The following is a 19944-nucleotide window of genomic DNA, read 5'->3' as shown; positions in this document are numbered from 1 at the left end:
CACTGCTGTGGAAGACAACTGAGCCTTTCCATATGAGAACGTCAAACTCAAACTTTCTGAGTGCTAAGTAAATCCCAGACTATGAGAAAGACTTGACAGATAATACACTCGCCTCTGGGGGTTCAACATTATAATCAGATGCTTACACCTACTTCTCCAAAAATGACCCCAATTATTCTAAGACTCTCTCCTATAGTCCTAAAAATATGTAAAATCTCCCTAGCCATTTTAGCCTTCTGCCTCGGAAAGTACACTGCTTGTAGGTCAAGGATGCTGTCAACAACACATCTACGTGCTGCCCTCAGTGCAAAACCAGAGTGACACTTATGCGACAGCGCTTGCTAAAACTGTGCCGTGCCACACGACTATGAAGTTCTGTTACTATTTCCACCACAGGCTCCAGACACCATGCTGAGAGTATGGGACAAGGACTTGGCAAGAAAGCGGGGGGCTTTCTGTGAACTGAAAGTAGTTGGGATTAGGAGAAAAGTTTTGTTTTGGCAAATTTTATTCTTCCCTAAACAGTTTGTATTACTCTTCGAAAGTTGAACCTGCAACCGATAGACCAGGCAATCCATTATGCGCTCCTGTTTACCAAATTTGCCTGAAGTGACAACTGGCTTCGCAGTGAAGACGCAGGCTCTAATTCTAGGTAAACATTGAGGGCTGCATCACTGGCACACATTTCTCACTCATCTGTCAAACCGAATTCTCTCTCTGTGATTTACCAATGATTTCTGTATTATATTTTCACCAACCTGAAGTATTTGCAGCGAAATTGCAAAAGAATAAATATTGGCCAGATTACTAGGTTATCATTTACAGACTAAATATAGAGTGACAGTGAAAAATTCCATCAACCACCTTTGATTAGTTTTCTTCAGAAAATACTTTGAGTCATTTATAAAAGTTGCACTTTACAATTATTTTACTCTATCCGAAGCACAACAAGCTGAAGCATTAGTGGTAGGTACAAAAAGATAACATTGAAACGATCAGGAGAATAATTCTAAGTACAGCCATGCCGGAAAACATATTCATTAAAATAAAACGTATTTTCAACAACACAGCCCTTGAGATACTGATTTTTTTTTCCTTTTTCTAGGTAGTGGCTAGGTGGTAATGGACATTTGTGGATTCCACTGACATAGTTATTTAAATAACATTACTGGAAAATACCATTAGAGCAGACTTTTCAATATTATCAAGCTAGATTAAAAGGAAAATAAATTCTACAAAGTAAATATCCCAAGGTTTCTGGTTTACAAATAATTAAATACTGATTATTCATTGTTATACTATATTAATAGGAAACCAGCAAAGAGCAAAGAGAAGACCATGGACTTTGGGGTGGTGTTGACCTGGGTTCAAATCCCACCTATGCCATGGCATGTGTGGCTATGCAACCCTGAGCAAATTACAGAACTTCTCTGAAAATCCACCTCCCATGCATTTAAATAGGGATGACAATAATAAAGGGATGATGATAATAATAATACAGCATTTTTGTGAAGACCAAATGAGAGAGTTTATTGAACCAGTATCAAATTCATGCTTTCTATCCATTCAGTAAAAAAATAGAAATCTTCTTTTGACAGGCAGGGCGTAAATATATACCCACTCTGGTGAGGTACTGTGTTAAGAAGCATTATGCAGACTATCTGGAGCAAGGAAATTACATGAAAGTATGGACTGATAACTGATATTGCACAAATTGCGTGAATGTTTATTAGAGTTATTTACTACTCTCAAATTTTAAAGGCCTGACAGATTTTGATATCGCCATAATAGCACCCATCAATGAGAGATTTTTAAAAATGAGATTTTTTTTTCCTGTTTTTAAACTAAGATGTATAACTACAGGGCATGTGACAAGGCAATATTTTAGTTATGAGTAAAACCAAATTAAATTTTTACACCACTAACAATTTCACATTTCCTAGGTCACAATTATATGTTGTTTCTAAAACCCAGAAAAATACAAAGAATATCTATAAAGCCCGAAATAATATATACTTACTTTCTTTGCATCTAATTATGGACTCAATACTGTGGCCTGTCCTGGTGTTATGTGAATAATATAAAAATCTTCACTGATTTAATATCACAATAAAAATTATATACATATATATACATGTTAGGACCAAGGGACTGTTTCCGAGTTTGGAAACAGATTTATCAATGTTGCAACCTTACCTGGTAAATAGACTGCTGTGCCTTCCACTGACTCTTCATTAATGCCAATCAGGAAACTGGTTTCATTAGAAGTTTCCAGAAGGGAAAATGATGGTGTTGCAAGCTCAGTATTTAACTCTGCAATGCTTACTGTTGCCTGATTATTGGAATCAAGAATTCTTGCTGATACTTGCTGTTCTGATGTTGCTACTGTATGATCCTCCCCTCTGATCAAAGCTGCTTGTGTTTCAGGGTTTATTTCCAGAGACGAAGAAATGGTGGGCCTCTCAGAAACCTGTGGGCTGGGCTGAGGCACGACGTCTGCCTCAACTTCATACATTGCAGAAGCAGAAGTAGAATGTGGCCACAGTGTAGCACCTTCTAACTTAATTTCACCTGCAGTTGTGGCCACAGTCCCAGCCTCGGGTGTTCTAATACTGGGAAACACCTTGACCATTTCTCCAGAAAGCAGAGTGTTGGTTTTGTTTTGGGAATCTTGGAGAATCTCAGTTCCTTCTTCAGCAATCAGTTCTGTGGGAGAAGCTTCCATTTGTCCTAATAATTTATGATTAGTTTCATCTTCTGACGGTTCTAATCCAGTGTCAGAAGGTAAGGATGGAGGCTCGGTTATGTGAACGAACTCTTCCCTCGATGATGTGAAAGGCACTTCAGTACCTGCAAGTTTTCCTGGAGACATTGGAGATGTGCCGACATCTGTGCCTGGCAGAGCACTTGCCTGGGGGCCCTCTGCATGTTCAGAGGCTCCACTGCCTAAGTAGACAGTAAGTGGAGATGATGGTGTCTGAGAGGACAACTTTGCAAAAGCGGTAAGTGCTGAGGTATCAGTGTAATCTGAGGGACTGGATCCTTCCATCACATTAGATGCCTCTGTTAAACTCTGAGCCATGAGGTGGATAGTACCGATACTTACATAGGGTGTAGGATCTATCAGTGCCTCCTCGGTTCCCGATGAGAATTCTGGCTGAAAAGAAGGACCTACGTATTTCTTTTCTTCATACTCCTCTTGTGTCTCCATATGGCTCAATGTGGATATTACCTCACTTTGGTCTGCAATAGCTTGACCATCAGACAAAGTACTTGACTCAAAGATATCATCCACGGCTTTTGCTTCAATTTTTGGTTCTTCAGTCTCTGGATTAACTGTGGCAGATGTACTAGGAATGGTCAGAGATGTCGCTGTGGGAAGCAAAATATCTAATTCTGTTTCAGGGATCCGAGTTGTGAAGAGAAAGCCCATGTGATCTAGGTGGCTTCTGTCTTCAGAAGTCATTGGTTCATTATGTGTTGTCTGAGTGTAGTTAGCCAGAAGAATATCGCCAGAGCCCTCAAAGTTTTCATCAGTTAAAGAAAGGTTAACAGCCGCCTCATACTTCTCTTGAACTTGAATGCTTTCTTCACTACTGCCATGTGGTCCTGATAATGCCTCTGGATCTATGTCTGTTTGCATTCCAAGGATGTCTTCATATACAGGTTTAGTGTGATCTATATCTATGATAGTATTTTTATCTGATGTCAGCTCAGGGAGAATTTCAAGGATGGTACTCTCTGTAATTGTCAGTATTAAATCCTTGTCCTCTTTGTCCAGATCTATAATAATGTTTTCAGTGGCTTTTCTTCTGTTAGGTTTTATGGTGGAATCCTCAAATCCTCTGAAATGGTCTTGGAAACTATCTGCAGCACCTTCTGTGGACCTCTCATATGACACTGTATTTGACACTGTGCTAGTTGGATCAGGGGAGCTTTCATTCGGCTCTAAATGAAGAGGCAGCAACATTGAAACTGTTGGGAATCCATTAACAGTAACAGCTTTAGCACTTGGAACTGCAGGATGTTTTTCCAGGGATCTATCAGAAACAAATGTGGTGCTTCCTTGCCTGGTTGCCTGAGTAGTTCCAGAAGTGTGGACTAAATCAACCATATCCAATTCCCCAGATCCCTCTCCAGAATGTTCATAAAGCAAGTCAGATGGTTTTGGTGCTGATGTAACAAATCCTTTGGCCATTTGAAGACTGTAAGTTCTAGCCAGAAAATCAGAGGGAGGGGTTGCCGTGTCTTTTGTTTCTGCTGTTGAAGAATTCTCGTTAGAGACTTGTTCAGTCATCAGTTGAGGTCTACTGGTCTGGATTTCTTCTGCCCAAGTGTGAGTCTGACTCTGAGAATGTTCAGTATCTGTGGAGAAAGTGAGAGGTGCCATGGAGGGTCCTTCAGTTCTGGTGTCCCTTAAAATTTCCAGTAAGGTCACGCTGGATGCTGTCTCACTATTTTCAGAGAGGTTTTCTGTCTTAGAAATGAGTGGTCTAACTTCATTTGCCTTATAGCCTTCACTTGTATCACTTATGAGGCTGGTTTCTAAATTCTCCATTTGAGAAGCGTGAGGATATAATGTGGTAACAATTTGTTCCATTTCAGTAAAACTCACTGATACTGTAGTAGCCAAGACTTCTTCTCCTGATCCCAGCCCAGAGAATAAAAGATCAGTATCTGACTCTTTAATTATTGGTGTCATAACTTCAGGAAAAGGTTTTACATTTTTCTCCTTTTTGATTGGCGAATCTGTAACTACACTTTCAGTGGATACAGATTCAGTCACTGAGGTAGTAGCTAAGAAAAAATGGGATTTTTCAGTAACTTCAGGGACAGCAGTGAAGGGTGCCAAGCCCTTTGCTTCTGGATCTGGAGTAGACACATCAACTAAAGAAATGTCTTCCTCCTCCATTTCCTCATCAGGATGGTACATTTTCTTTGTCGTTAGCGTAGGGGAATCTGTGGTGTGGAGTCCCAGTTCAGTAAATGTTTGTGAATAGAAAAGTGTTTGTTCTGGTGCAACAGAACTTTGAGGGAATTCAAAAGATTTTTGCTCCTGAATCTTTTCCTCTGACACTGTCTCACTTTCAATTCCTTGTCTCATAGGGTTGACTTCTTGTGTGGACCATAATTTGGCTGGCGCCATAGTCTGGGGAAAGTTCGCTGAGACTGTGACAGCGACTTTCACTCCCCCCTTTTCTGTCGCAGCTTCAGTACCTTCAGTTTCTGATGTTGGTAAAATGGTGGATCTTGTATCAGTTCCATTAATAGCACCTTCTACTCCCAATCGTTGGTCAGTAAATGGGGGATCTGTACTAGAAACATTTCCCACAGCACTGGGAAACACTTGGTCCACGGAGCTGCTTACTGAGACCAACTGCTCACCTGAGCCCTCAGCTGAGGCTGTAAACTCTTCCCAAGGGAAGCCAGCAGTGCTGACCAAAGTGCCACTGGGTCCTTCTGAGTCGGCTCTGTGGTTGCTGTGATCTGAAGTAGGTATTACAGGTGATAGTGAAATCTGGGTATCCTTCAATGCTGTGTCCCCAGAGCCTTCCATCATTACTCGTTCTTCTTTTGCTATGGGATAAGTTACCGTTGAGTATTCTCTCAAGTCACCACTGAAATCTTCTTCTAAAGGAAAATCTGTAGAAAAGCCCTTTATCTCTACCCCATGGTGTTGTTCTCCTGAGACTTCTAAAACCAAGTTTTCTTTGGATGTTTGGCTTATAATTTCAGCAACCTCCCTGTCCATTACAGTAGTCAAAGCTAATTCTGTTGGCTCAGAAGGGAGTATAGTTTCCACATGGGGAGACAAAGTGCCAGCTGCTTCCTTTTTGGTTTGAATTTCAGACTCTAAATTTAATGAAAATGAAGAAACAGTGGTAGTTTCTGGGTCAGCAGCAGCTTCTCCAGAGCCCAGCTCCATGGAGAGAGAGGTGGGGCTACCTGGGACAGTGGACGGCCCTTCTTGAACCTCATGGTGACCGCTACTGCTGGGCTTAGCAGTCTGTGCCCCCAGACTGTCTAAAACATTTGTTTCTGTAAAGACAAGAGTAGACCTTGCCATTTCTTTTTCAGATTGTGTGGGTTTTGTCGAGGACATAAAACTGCTCCTGTCAGTAGATGCTGAACCACTAGATGTAGCTTCATTTGAGCTTTCTAATTCAGAGGGTAAAATCAATTGATCTGATCTCTGTGTAGATGAATGTACCTGAACTGTAGCAGATCCAACTGTAGATCCCACCTCCTCATCTTTTCTCTTCTTTCCTTCAAGAGATGTACTGAAAACCCACTCAGAAGTGTCTGTTTCCCCTGTAAATTTGGTTGGCACTACTTCTGCAGAAAGTTGTTGAGAGATCGAATAAGAGGTGGTTGCAGGAACATCAAAAAGACTTTCTGTGATCATGATCTTGCCAGTGTCTAAAGTAATGGATGTATCTGTAGTATTGCTCTGTGAGAAATCAGTTGTTATGGTGAACATTTTATCTTTATCTTCTTCTGCTTCCCCAGAGCCTTCTGGAATGGGAATTGAAGGACTGACTGAGAGCTCTGCATTTTCCCTAGGGGTTATTTCAGCCCAGCTTTCTACAGTGGACAAGCGGTCATCAGGGAGGGCATTTCCTGTGAAGGTAACTGAGACTTCCTCTGAAACATCTGCTGACACAGAACTTGGAACTGTACTTGGAGTGTATGTGACAGAAGTGCTTTTTTCTGCCTCTTCACCAAATGTTACTTCAGTAGCCCTTGAAAATACTATTTTTTGAGATTCTTGGTCAATGGAAGCATCTCCTGAAGACTCTTCAGAAAACAGAGGTACAGGTTCTATGTGCTCATGGACCAGATTATCAAATTCAGGCCCTCTCTCTGTGACTGATTCTGGCCCCTCTGTGGTTTCTCCCTCATGCAATGGGACTGTGGGGAACACATCAGGCTCACCACTTGAGAAATGTTCTGGTGTTTCTGGGTAAGTCTCAGGCCTCCACGTAAGTTCAAGCGACTCTGTTGTCTCTTTTGATTCATTAGGTTGCACAGCGGTAGACTGTCCAGTTTCAGCCATCACAAACTGATGCGTTTCACTTTCACTGCTGTCTGAAAAATTTTGAGAAGGTGCAACGCTCTCAAACTGGCCACGCCGAGCTTCTGCTGTTTCTGGGTCCTTGGGGACAGTGGTAACGAGCTGTTTCCCATTTATGTACTGCACTGACGGGGTGGTCGTGACGTCAGTAGCATTCGTACATTCTTCATCCTCCTCTTCGTCTTCTTCACTGTGGTACAGATCTATTTCAATTATCTCAGGTAAAATTTCAGCAATTAGATCGTGCTCTGGGTCTGTTTCTTCACTACAAGGTTCATCTTCTTTAGATTCTGAATCTATTGGATGACCAATTACACTCAAATCACTCATTCGACCTGAAAAAAACAAAGAGTTTTCACAACACTTGAATAGAAGATTTGGCAGTGTATGACAGAAGAAATCGATAGCAAGGCTGGCTGATTAAGCTCACATACACAAAGAAAGGATTCGAATCTTTTTACATAACAGGCAATCACCCTTCTACACAGGGTTCTCAGTTTCCAAATTTGTGGATTCACGTTAACAACAAGAAAAATATATCCAATTTAAAGTGGTAGGAACAGGTTATGAAAACTCTTCAACACATTTAACAAAGCAATGTGCTTAAACTGAAACAAGGAATCACATATATACATTGTCATCATGAAATGTGGGAATTCACATGTGTGTGAACTGAAAAAAAAAAGAAAAAGAAAAATTAAGACCATTCCACCAGATCATACAGAAAAAGTATGTGATTATTGTTTTCTGAAAGGGGATGCTTAGACACCTTCTATTCAATAAGGAAATGAGAAGAGAGTCCTTCTCTTGCCAAAATCTGTCCTAGAGAAGACTGTTTTCAGAAAAGTAAATAAGAGGTTTCTTTATAGTGCTTTCACAGTGCAACAACAACCTCCCCCCCCCCACCCCACCCCCGCCCCTGGTGTAACAGTGAGACAAGATTTAGCTGCACAGGCTGCAGCCACATCCCAGATACAAGGGCAAGAAGCCCCGGATGGGGGGCCCTGCGCAGGATACGTCACTGAAAACACCAGGAAGGAAGAGCCCTCCATACTTTATACCTTTGTCCTTCGTGAGAGGTGATTTGCATTGGGTCTGTTATGGCTCTTCTTACTAACATTTTCTCCAAAGGAAGTTCAGGGGTCGCATCTAAACATTTGGACGAGCATACTTCACATAAGACATATCCTCAGAACATTTCCCTTGATTGTAAGTTGCTAAAAGGTACCAACCATTAAGCTCAATGGACTTTACTGCTTCCAGAAATACACCAGCAAAACTCTTTGCCCAGGCACGAGGAAAGAGTAAATCCTGGGCCCTCACCTTCATCAGAGTGGAATTCAGTTGTCCTAGGAGAGGATCCTGCCACTACAGCTGTCCTGGCCCCTGTGTCACGGCAGTGTGTAAAGGTGCCTGTGGGTGCAATGACCCATGAAGAAGACAAAGAGAAACATGCAGGATTGCAGAGTGTCTCGCTCTCCCACTCCAGGACACTGTTGTAGAATTCGTTTTCAGACTAGCCCCGATCCATGCCACATATGCTCAGGCTAAGCCTGAAAGCTTGCAGAAGGAATAATGATGACGGAGCCACCTCTGTCCCCCATCAATAGGGGGAACGTTCCTGTAGCAAGAAGCCACTCCCTCCCATGTATGAAAGGACCACCATCTAGCATTTACTGATAAGTCAGAAAAGAAAAATCCTTATTGAGAAAGAACGAGCAGTGCTTGTATTCTTTACGCACCAAAATACAGAAGGATGTGAACTATCAATAAAAACTCTAAGACGCTCCTTCTATATTTTTAACTAAGCTTTGGTAGAAAACAAAAGAAAACAAGACTTTAATGTAACTAGAAGACATATACAATTTTTACATTACCCCTTTCAACCTTATAAAAGCAAGAAAGAAAACCCTTCACTATACCCCGTCACATCTTCACCGTGTTATCTCTATAAAATATTACTTGCATAGGGCTCGGTTGTTCCTACCCTAATCCTATATCCTATACCCAAATCTCCAACTCATTCCATTCCATGTACTCAGCCTTTCACCTGTGGAAACAAAGGCTTACGGGCATTCAAATGAATAAAATATTTCTACCATAAGAGAAGTGAGATCAATGCATAACTCTGGTATATTAAAAAATATAAAACAAATACATATGATTTCTGCCACAGATGTTGCAACAACTCTTAATTGCCAAGCAGGAAAATGACTAAATGTCTTACCTTTTTTCAAACAATATAACTAAAAACATAAGTTTGTTCAATATTAGATTACTGAAGTTGTTGCTGTGATCTTATAGTGTCTCATTTCATATATGTTTTAAAAGAGAACTCAATAAGATCTTCAGATAATAACACCTTTTAATATGGCTTCCAGTGAAGCCCACATTTTGCTATTAGAAAAATTCTGAGATAATATATATGCGTATGTACATGTATGTATATGATAATACATTTTAAATGCTTTTTGTACAAATAAATATTTTGAAACATCACATCAGTGGTTTTGCCTAATCACCATACTAAGTAGTCTCTCAGTGCCAATACTATTTTAATATAGTTGAGGTAAGCCAGACTCAGTTAAACTATTCTGTACATTAAAAAAAAAAAATTATGTTTATTTACTTTTGAGAGAAAGAGAGAAAGACAGAGGAGTGAGCAGGGGAAGGGCAGAGAGAGAGAGAGACACAGAATCCGAAGCAGGGTCCAGGCTCTGAGCTGTCAGCACAGAGCCCAATGTGGGGCTCAAACCCACGGACTGTGAGATCATGACCTGAGCTGAAGTTGGACGCTTAACCGACTGAGCCACCCAGGTGCCCCTCTGTACATTTTTATAGGATTTAACCAAGGCTTCAAAACTGTGCCTATCTTAAATTGCTAATACTCTCATTTTACATTGAATCTTTTGCACTAGGTTTCATTAGGTGTAAATAAAACTAGAACTCACATTAAGAAGCAGCACACACACGGATGCTAAATTCACACAATATCTTTGATTTAAATACAGAAAGAATTTTATTTTTTTATTAAGAAAAATTTTTAAGTGTATTTATTTTGAGAGAGAGCACGATATTGAGCTGGGGACAGATAGAGGAGGAGAGAAAGAATCCCAAGCAACCTCCATAGGTAAGCATGGAGCCTGATGTGAGGCTCAAACTCACAAACCATGAAATCATGACCTAAGCCAAAAGTCAGAGTCAGACCCTTAACTGACTGAGCCACCCAGGTGCCCCAACACAGAAAGAGTTTTAAATAAGAAACAGGTCTGTGTCAAGCATATGAAGAATCCCCACCACATTTTGTACCTTTTATAAATAACGGAGATAAAACTAACCGTTCAGCCAAAGTTCTCCTAGCAAACACAAGATAAATAAGGAAATAACTGCTTGATACTGTTTATTTATAAGCTCCTGGACCAGAAATAGAGTAAACAGCACTCATTGTCATTATAGATTTATATAGGTATCTGAATAAATTCCTTACTTAAAGAATAGTAATGAAAAACTGATATAAACATATCTCATGATCTTCAGAATGAACCTAAACGGAGGTTCCATCAATGTATGATGTTGGTAGCTCTAAAAATAAGTGGGGTGGAGAAAAATGGAGAGAGAGAAACACTAAGGTAAGTCAGTGTGTCAACTGTCAATGTGTCAAAGGAACTGACATGTCTTGGTGTTCACTTAAATGTTTTACAAAGGAGTGAATAATTTAAAATAAAATGTCTTTTTTTTTCTAGGAAAGAAAACAAAGAACTGTAATTGTGAATCAAAAATTTATATAATAATTTCATTGACTATCAACTCTTATTAAATCTACTTAATTCAATTAATAAAAGACCCTAGCATTCACTTTATAGTCTCCAGTTTTAGTTCCAATGAACAAAGCATAACATTCTTTTAGTCTATTTTCCACTTGGATAAGGAACTTTAACATTTTTTATTTCACATGAATCTATGGGGACTTCCCTTAGCATTTTAGATGATCATATCAGAATATTTTACCAGAAGATTCAACTGTTAGATGCAGTATATTCCATTTTCTAGCCTAAATAAATATCACAGAATTTCAATCACAGCAATACAAACACAGCAGAGATGGCCTTTGTATGTTCTTCACAAACACAGTTGGTTTCATATTGGCTTTTGCACACAAAATTAAATTCACTACCACAACTATGCATGCCACCCAACCATATTATCTTCCCAGAAGCCAACTGACTGCACAACATTTACTACCTATTATGTATCAGACTCTATTGCAAACCCTTGCTTACCAACTCTGTAGAGACCTAAGAGCCTCAAGAATATTTTCCAAGTCGTTTGACTGTCTGCCTACATATCTCTCTCTTTGAAACAAATGCTCTCACCAAGAGGTTAGTAAAATGGCCTTGCTAAACCCTTTTCTCCTTGTTTTGAGTGTACACATTGCAAATGTACCGATCACTACATTTAATCCAGGATTCCTTCTTTCACCTGCCTCCCAAGTATCTGGTCTGACTTGCTTTCAGAATAGTAGAAAACACAGAAACATCTGAAGCTATTTTGTCTTAAGGTTCTCATTGTACCATGAAGCTGGTAACCACCAAAGAACTGTGGGCATGTCATGGTCAACAGGGACTGAGAAGATTTTAAAAAGTGCTCATTTGATATGTATTACAAAAGTGTTCTATTCAATGGGAATTCTTAAACTTTTTTTTTTTTTTAATTTTTTTTTCCAACGTTTATTTATTTTTGGGACAGAGAGAGACAGAGCATGAACGGGGGAGGAGCAGAGAGAGAGGGAGACACAGAATCGGAAACAGGCTCCAGGCTCTGAGCCATCAGCCCAGAGCCTGACGCGGGGCTCGAACTCCCGGACCGCGAGATCGTGACCTGGCTGAAGTCGGACGCTTAACCGACTGCGCCACCCAGGCGCCCCTCAATGGGAATTCTTAAATAAAACAGATACAAATAAGACTTGAAATTATTGTTTCCTTCTTCTGAAAGAAATATTCTCACAATTATACAGAGACTAATATTCACTTTGTTTGAATAAGTTGTGTCAGCTTCCAAATGGTTTCATCAGATTTCTTAATATTGTTTTAAGAGTGAGGGAAATGTTCATTTTTTTTTCTGCAACAGATTCCCTACAGATCAATCTACATTCTATTCTCTCCTTGTGGCTGGTTTGTTCCCATACTTTTAAAATCTCATGGAGTGGGGGGTGTGGGGCTATGAAATCTACCCAGTATGGATGGGAGGGTTCTTTCCCACAACCCCATTCCTCTGTCATTGCTACCTTACATCTCACTCATATTCCTATTTTCTCCTTTTTGTTATTCAGTCTTTGAAATAACTTCTTCATCCCTCTTTCTTACTACTACCCCACCCACCACACATGTTATTAGAGAATTGCAAGTACTATAATTATTGTAAACCATAGAAGTTTCTTTGCCGGGTGAGATGGGGGTGGGTGGGGTGGACACCTGTGCGATTGTAAAAGCAGGTATCTCATTCCAAAGTCATGATCTGCTCTATTTTGTATTAACAGTGCAACCTGATGGAGTCATTAATGCTCCCAGTTCTTAGATGAACATGTCCTTAAAAAAGACTCTCTATGTTAGAATTTTATCCTAAGGATAATATAACTTTTATTTGGATTTCAAGGGAAGAACCAGAGAAGTTTGCACACTGTGTGTATAATCTGTTCTATGTTTATACAAATGTATTTTAACACCTTGACTTGCATATACTAGTATCACAGTTAATAGATTTTTTGTAAAGGCACACAAAGCTTTATTGCGAGCTGACCTCACCATGTATTCACCATGTATTTTTAAGTACCTCATGGCGGAGTTCTGTGGACATAGCACAAGTGTTCCAGTTATGCTGTTAGCAGACACAAAACATAGTTGCTAAGATGCCCAGGCAGCTGGCTGAAGTTCACGTTCTCTTTAGGGAATTTTACAATTTAAGCTTAAGAGCTTTTAATTAAATATAAGTATATACCAGTTTACTCAGCAGAAGTATATTAGGATCACATTTATTTAGCAAAATGGATTTCACTTTAATGTGCAACAAAAAATATTTTGTTTCCTTATTTTAAAAATGTAATAGACAACCACAATGGAGTGCTTGAGCAATCCTCAGAGATTTTAAATAGAGAAAGCTTGAAGTTCTTTAAGATGTTCACATTTTCTCACACATACCTATAGGTCCATCGACCATACAGAAACAAGTGCCCCACTTTCACTCACGTTTGATATGTTCTTAATTAAAATAAAATGCTAATTGGCACCTCATGAATCAAAGAAAATCACCTAATATAAATTTTAATCAGATTGTTTCAGATATCCTAAATTCCTCAATATTTTCAGAATCTGAGACATTAAACTAAAAATGGTGCCAACTCAGGGTATTTGAAACAAAATTGACATTAGTAATCAAGATATAAATACCCTCCCTAGGGGCGCCTGGGTGGCGCAGTCGGTTAAGCGTCCGACTTCAGCCAGGTCACGATCTCGCGGTCCGGGAGTTCGAGCCCCGCGTCGGGCTCTGGGCTGATGGCTCAGAGCCTGGAGCCTGTTTCCGATTCTGTGTCTCCCTCTCTCTCTGCCCCTCCCCCGTTCATGCTCTGTCTCTCTCTGTTCCAAAAAAAAATAAATAAACGTTGAAAAAAAAAATTTTTTTTTAAAAAAAATACCCTCCCCAAATCTCATCAGATGTTTCTGCACCCTTAATGAATTACCTTAATAACTGAAAATCAGGTGATATTTATATCAACACTCAATCCTCCCAGAGATGAGAGAGATTAATCTAAAGGTTGGGAGATCAGCATTAGACTCTGTGACCCACATCTCCCTATTAACTCTGCCAGTGGAGGTTCATTTGGTGCACCTCCCGAGCATGTTATTTTATACTGACAGTCTCCTCTTGCTGAGCAAGGAGCTCAATATTTCTCAATTCATGAATTTTACACCCAGAAAGGGTAATGTATATGTATAAACAATGTAAGCGTTTCTGATGGCCTCGCTTTTAAGAGACAGACATGTTATGGGGATGATAAATGGGAATCATCTCTTTTCCCAACTTGAGATAATCCTCTAATAATGCTGTTCCCTCAAGCGGAAAGAACGTATTTAGATACAGTCATCTGGTCTAAGTGCGCGTAAGGAGATATGACCAAGTGTGGTCTCTTCTTACTTATAGAAAAGGCCCAGGAGAGTTGATAACTTCAAATTTTTAAAGAGCAGAGCTTGCCTGGAGAGCATAATCCAGTAAGTTTGGGACTTTCAAGCGCTTCTGAACAATAAGAGAAAAAGCTATATGACAGAGAAGTAAGCCAGGTTATTAAGATTTCAAAATGTTTGCTTAAAAATAGAACAGATAAACAAAAACCAACCATAGACAGCACATTTATTATCTTTTCTACTCTGGTACTCCCACACTGTCAAAGCCTTTGATAGATAGATAGGTACCAAATACCCAAACACCAGAAAAATGCTTTGGTCAGCATTAACGATTTAAAATTTAAGTAACAACTTTGAGTAAAGTAAAACAAAGGCCTCTCATAGATATAGATTTATACTTCCTTTCTACACCCTTAAATTAAAGCTACTGAGACAAACTTTAACAGACACCATTTTATTTTTAATTATGTTACTCTTTTCTTCAAAGGTCAATAGCAGTTTCCGCTCACCTCTTCCACCTGACCTCTTCAACAGGGTGTTTGAACAGCCCAATTGACTGTCCCCATATTTACCCTCCCCTTCAGTTTTCTGTTAGAATTCTCTGCTTCTCTGCCTTGGAGACCAGCAACTCCATGTCCCTCTCTCGTTATCCTCCTCATTCTCAGACTTCTATTCAAGCGGAGTCTTCTCACCCCCAACTTGGAATGCTTTGTAAATCCTCCTTTGAACTTCACCCATGCATTTATGAATGATCCAGCTAAAGCCCTCAGTTCTCCAGTGTCTTCTCTAAAACTCCTCACCCCAAACTGGTTGTATCTTTGATTTGTATGCCTTGGGACTTAGGTCATACTATTTCTTACGTCTAAATTCCTCAGCTGTTTTTATGTTTTTGTCTCCGCTCCCTTACTAAATTCTATATTCCACAGTTGAAGTGTAGGGATACTTATACTTTAAACATGAATGGTGTTCACACTCTTGCAACTCAGCCCCTCTTTGAGAATTTAGTTAGAAGAACATCTGCTCAGTTTTTTATCATCAAGAGTGAAAAAGTTTACATTCTAGTAGAATTTGATACTTCCTTTGAAAGATGTGAGTTTGGGGCTAAAGAGATACTGTCCTCTGATTACAGTAGCAGCTCAAATTTTGAGATACAATTAAAGAAACATACAGATAATGCAAACACTAAAGACTATACTGGATATAAACATCTAGATAATCTGAAAATGCAGACAGAGCTTCCATTTTTTTTTTCATCATTCACCTTTTCAAACCCAGCATTCCATATAAGGCTTCTATCAGGGTGGTAATCACTGTTTTTCTCAATGTAAATGTATAATGAACAAACTCACTTTGGTAGCAAAAGTCAAAAGAATCCTTAAGCCATGTTGATATAGACAAGGTAACATGGATATAGCAAAGTGAGGTATAAAATCTGGGTAATTCAAGATATACTTTCCACCCCTCACCATTACTTGTGATTTAATTACTATGTTTCATGAAACTTTAAAAAATATGTTTTAATGATATTTAATTCTACTTTCCTTTTTTAAAATTTTTATTAAAATGTTTTCAACATTTATGTATTATTGAGAGACAGAGCATGAGCATGGGAGGGGCAGAGAGAGAGGGGGAGACACAGAATGTGAAGCAAGCTCCAGGCTCTGGGCTATCAGCACAGAGCCTAACGCGGGGCTTGAACTCACAAACTGCGAGATCATGACCTGAGCTAACGTCAGATACTTAACCGACTGAGCCACCCAGGTGCCCCTAATTCTACTTTCTTCCTCACTTACAGATGCCAAGGTCCATTTAACACTTGTGACAAAATATGATCAAAGACCACCAAAAATATGATCAAAGACCACCATTTCATTCAGGGGAGATTGTATTAGACATATTCTTTATCTCCTTAAAATGGGGAAAGTACAGAGGCTTAAAGCATCCCCTTCCCCAGGAATGTCTATTTTAGCCAGCTGTGTGCAACTCAGAAAGCCTTCACTTTACCAGTAACGTTCAACTCTCACTGTGCGTCAAAATCACATGAGATGCATTTAAAAATACAGATATCTAGTAACGAGAAATAAATAAATGAAGCAAATTTAAGAAAAAAAACAAACAAAAAATACAAATGCCTGAGCCCCTCGACTAGAAATCCAGATTTAAGTTGTCTGATGAGGGATGAGGTAGTAGGTATTTTTATTTAGAGGCTCCCTGGTTATTCTAACATATAGCCAGTGTTGAGAAGCAGTGTGGGAAATATTTATGCACTGGACCATTTCCTGGTGTTTCTCAAAATCCCCTGCTCAGAATGGTGTCATGGTTGGTTAGGTGGCTAGTGCCTGGTTGTTGTAGCTCTGGGCCCTCCTGGGTAAGCAGGGTGGTGGCTCACTGAGGCAATGAGTGCCCAGAGTTTACTGTGAGGCCAAATCTAAAGATGCTTCTTATATTAACTTATTTCATATTCTATTTTTTTTACTACAGCAAGCAAATAGCCTTTATTATACATTTTTGCTTCCTAATTATTTCAAGTTGCCTTCTCTATTAAGCTATAGATTGTGTTATCTTCTTTCCCCCAGCCACATAATAGCTTGATTGAATGGCTTTATTTCAACATCTCCAATTATTTCCTAGAATTGAGTGTGAAGAGATGAGAAGAGAATGTTTCATCTGCAGATAGTAAATGGCTTCCCTACAGAGCAGAGCAAGGTAAGACTGCACCATAGTGAAACATGATGGCTATACTATATTCCGTTATACTCTGCAGAAATACACGATAATAATATATTTCCTTTTTCCTCCCGCAACTTAGAAAAAAGCAAAATCTTCAGAAATTTACTATATGTAGAATATGGCCAAAGCAACTAAATCACTCCATGAGAAAGTAAGAAGACTGTGGTACAAAGCCAACAGATGAAGCCAGTAGAAGCCAGTCAAGACAGCATGTACTAATGATACATGTGGGCAAGCAAGTCTAGGTATAATAGACATGATAGGTCAAATTTTCATAGACACAGATGCTGAGATATAATTAAACTTTTCCTCTCACTCCAGAGGTTCTTTCTTTCCTATTTAGACTTTCAATTATTTACGGAGAAATACTTTATACCTATCGCATTTATTCAAGCAAATATTTAGAAGGTTCGCCATAATTTATTTTCCTCCCAAGAATCAAATCATTCTTTTGAAGAACAATTACAGCCTTCTTGCCGATAGATAGGTGTGTTTCTCCTGATTCATACTCAAAAAGTCTAAACATTGGCATATCTAAGGAACACCACTTTTTAATACAATAAAGTACTCAGTTATCTACATGATATCCTGGGATGAAAGACCATTTCACATTTTCTGTCACCTCAGTTATGTTAAACATTCAAAGTCCTTAAATACAAATGAAAAAAAATATATATATACAATAGTTTTTTACCAAACACATCCCCATCCTTGCTCCCCAGCCAGGGCCCCATTCTTGGAATCATTCCTCCAATGAAGCCACTGAATAACCAACCCTTCTTCTTGGACCAGACAAACTGACCTCACTGCCGTGTAATGTTATACACTTTGTACACTGATAAAAAATAAGCAAGCCTTATTAAAAACATAACATTTTTAGCTTTACCTCATTAAAATGAAACCTCAGGGAGCATTTTTTCCCCTTTTCCTTTATCCCTCTTGCTCCTCTCACGATGCACGTCTCTCCCCTTGGCTACATCCCTCCCCTCAAAAACGTTCTGAACACTGTCTGGGCCCATGAATACATTTTTTATTCATTGCACAAATGAATGATCTAAGAGCTATTAAGAAAGAAGAATGTAATCCCTGTGTAGAGAACTGGGGGTTTCCTTGACAACAACAAAAAGACAGCAGGGAATGTCCATGCATTCCATGAATATGCAAGAAGAGACTAGGCCCAGTACCTGGACAATTTTATAAAGAATTTGTAATAAGATCTTTTTCTTTGGAAAAAAAATGGATTGGTAGTTATCAAAATCATAAGCCCAAGTTTTTTCACACACGAAAAAGAGCAGAAAGCTAAAGGCTTCTACATATAGGTACTGTCGAATCAATACTATATTTAAATTTTAAATAAGGGTTGCAGCTGCTTCTGATTTGCACCCAAAATGGCATCACCCTAGACAAACACAATTCATAGAGGATTAAAATTTTAAAAAGCTCTTACAGTCACACAGATACTATGGTGTAATTACAATTGGCTCCCTGCTGTATAAATCCTGAATTTTAAGATAATTCCATTGTTTACCTATTTACAGTACAAAACCATCTAAGTGTTCCTACATTTACAAGTCCAGAATAAAATAATTACTAAAGCAGACATGGGATTAATTTGTACTAAGTAGTTCCCATGTGCCAGGCACTATGCTTGGTGCTTTGTTGTCATGATATATTAACTCTATGATATCTCTACCACAGTGATGGGCAAACCCTTGAAGAGATCCCTTTATCCTTGAAGCAACCTAGTGAGTTTGTAGTATTGTTGTATATTTTTAACATTACAACAACTGAGGCTTCTGGAGATAAAGCAATTTTTAAGGCCAAACAGAGTGAAATAACAATGCTGACAAAGAACTCAGGACTGTTTCCAAGGCTCTTTACACTGTGTCAACTGTCTTTTCCATGTATCCTATGAACGCAACAGACTATGTACCCATGTTCATTTAGAACGTCACAGAGCGTGCTCCAAAAATCCAGTTCTAGTGTAGTATCTTGTACATGGTAATTACCTGACTTGAGTAAAAGAGAAAAAAATATATTGGTATATTATATGTACAGGTGTGTATATATGTATGCACGTGTGTGTGTGTGTGTGTGTGTGTGCGCGTGTGTGTTTATAGGTAGGTGATCATTTTCCTTGTTTCATAATCTCTGTGGCTTGGAAAAAAGAGTATGGGTCAAAGTTTAGGTAGTACTATTCCTTCTATACATAATAACCATTACATCTATTTTGCTGGCAAAAAGTTCTGACAAAGAAATTAAGAAATTTCTGGGTCCACACCATGGATAAATAAAAGAAGGACTGACTCCAGACTCTCCAATCTTTAGCACTTGTTTCTGTAATACTAGTGGTCAAAAATCACTTGAATTAGATGTTATAAATCTTTAACTCACCTTTTAGAGTACGTAGCCTACCCTTCGTAAAGTAGCTTTATGCCATTTAACTTTAAAGGTGTGGCACTTTGAACCATGACATGGGAATACATTTTGGAAAGTTAAACATATTTAATCTACAGAAGATGCTACATTTATGAAAAAAGCATGAATCACTGAAGGATAAGAAAGTACTATGAGAACACTGCCTCCTGAAGAAGTTGGCTGAATATCTCTGGTTTCCACACACTGTGCAGGTTTCTAGGTGAATACTAAGAAGGCATTCATCTTCCAAAGCAGGCTGTGACCCTCTGTCATACTGGTGCTATTTAGAAAAGTGTCTGATTATATTTGTGGCTCCTTAGTCCCCACTGATGAGCCTCTGTTAGGCAGCAAAAGGTTAATAACTGGTTTCCAGTAATTTGTTTTTGATCTTCCTCTCCAACAAGGACCCAGCTGAAGCCTCATCCTTCTCACAGAATATTCTCTGACCTCTATGCCTCCAGTGATTCCTTCATTCACTGACCCCAGCTGCCATTTATAGCTGGTACCACATCACCTTGTGTGTAACTATATGTTTCCGTACTGCAG

At 39.1% G+C, this 19944-nt stretch overlaps 1 protein-coding gene across 3 annotated transcripts in view; it reads right to left on the bottom strand.

Moving 5' to 3' along the window:
* Window positions 1-19944, bottom strand: part of VCAN (versican) — a 120195-nt gene that overhangs the window by 44897 nt on the left and 55354 nt on the right. For all 3 annotated transcript variants that reach the window (XM_030324106.1, XM_030324100.2, XM_030324113.2), the window contains one exon: window positions 2197-7410. In XM_030324106.1, the coding sequence (XP_030179966.1) occupies window positions 2197-7410 (5214 nt within the window). The remainder of the gene's footprint in view (window positions 1-2196; window positions 7411-19944) is intronic.

The sequence above is a fragment of the Lynx canadensis genome, chromosome A1 (assembly GCF_007474595.2).
Source record: "Lynx canadensis isolate LIC74 chromosome A1, mLynCan4.pri.v2, whole genome shotgun sequence".
Taxonomy (NCBI): Eukaryota; Metazoa; Chordata; class Mammalia; order Carnivora; family Felidae; genus Lynx; species Lynx canadensis.
This window is presented reverse-complemented; position numbering and strand designations above follow the sequence as displayed.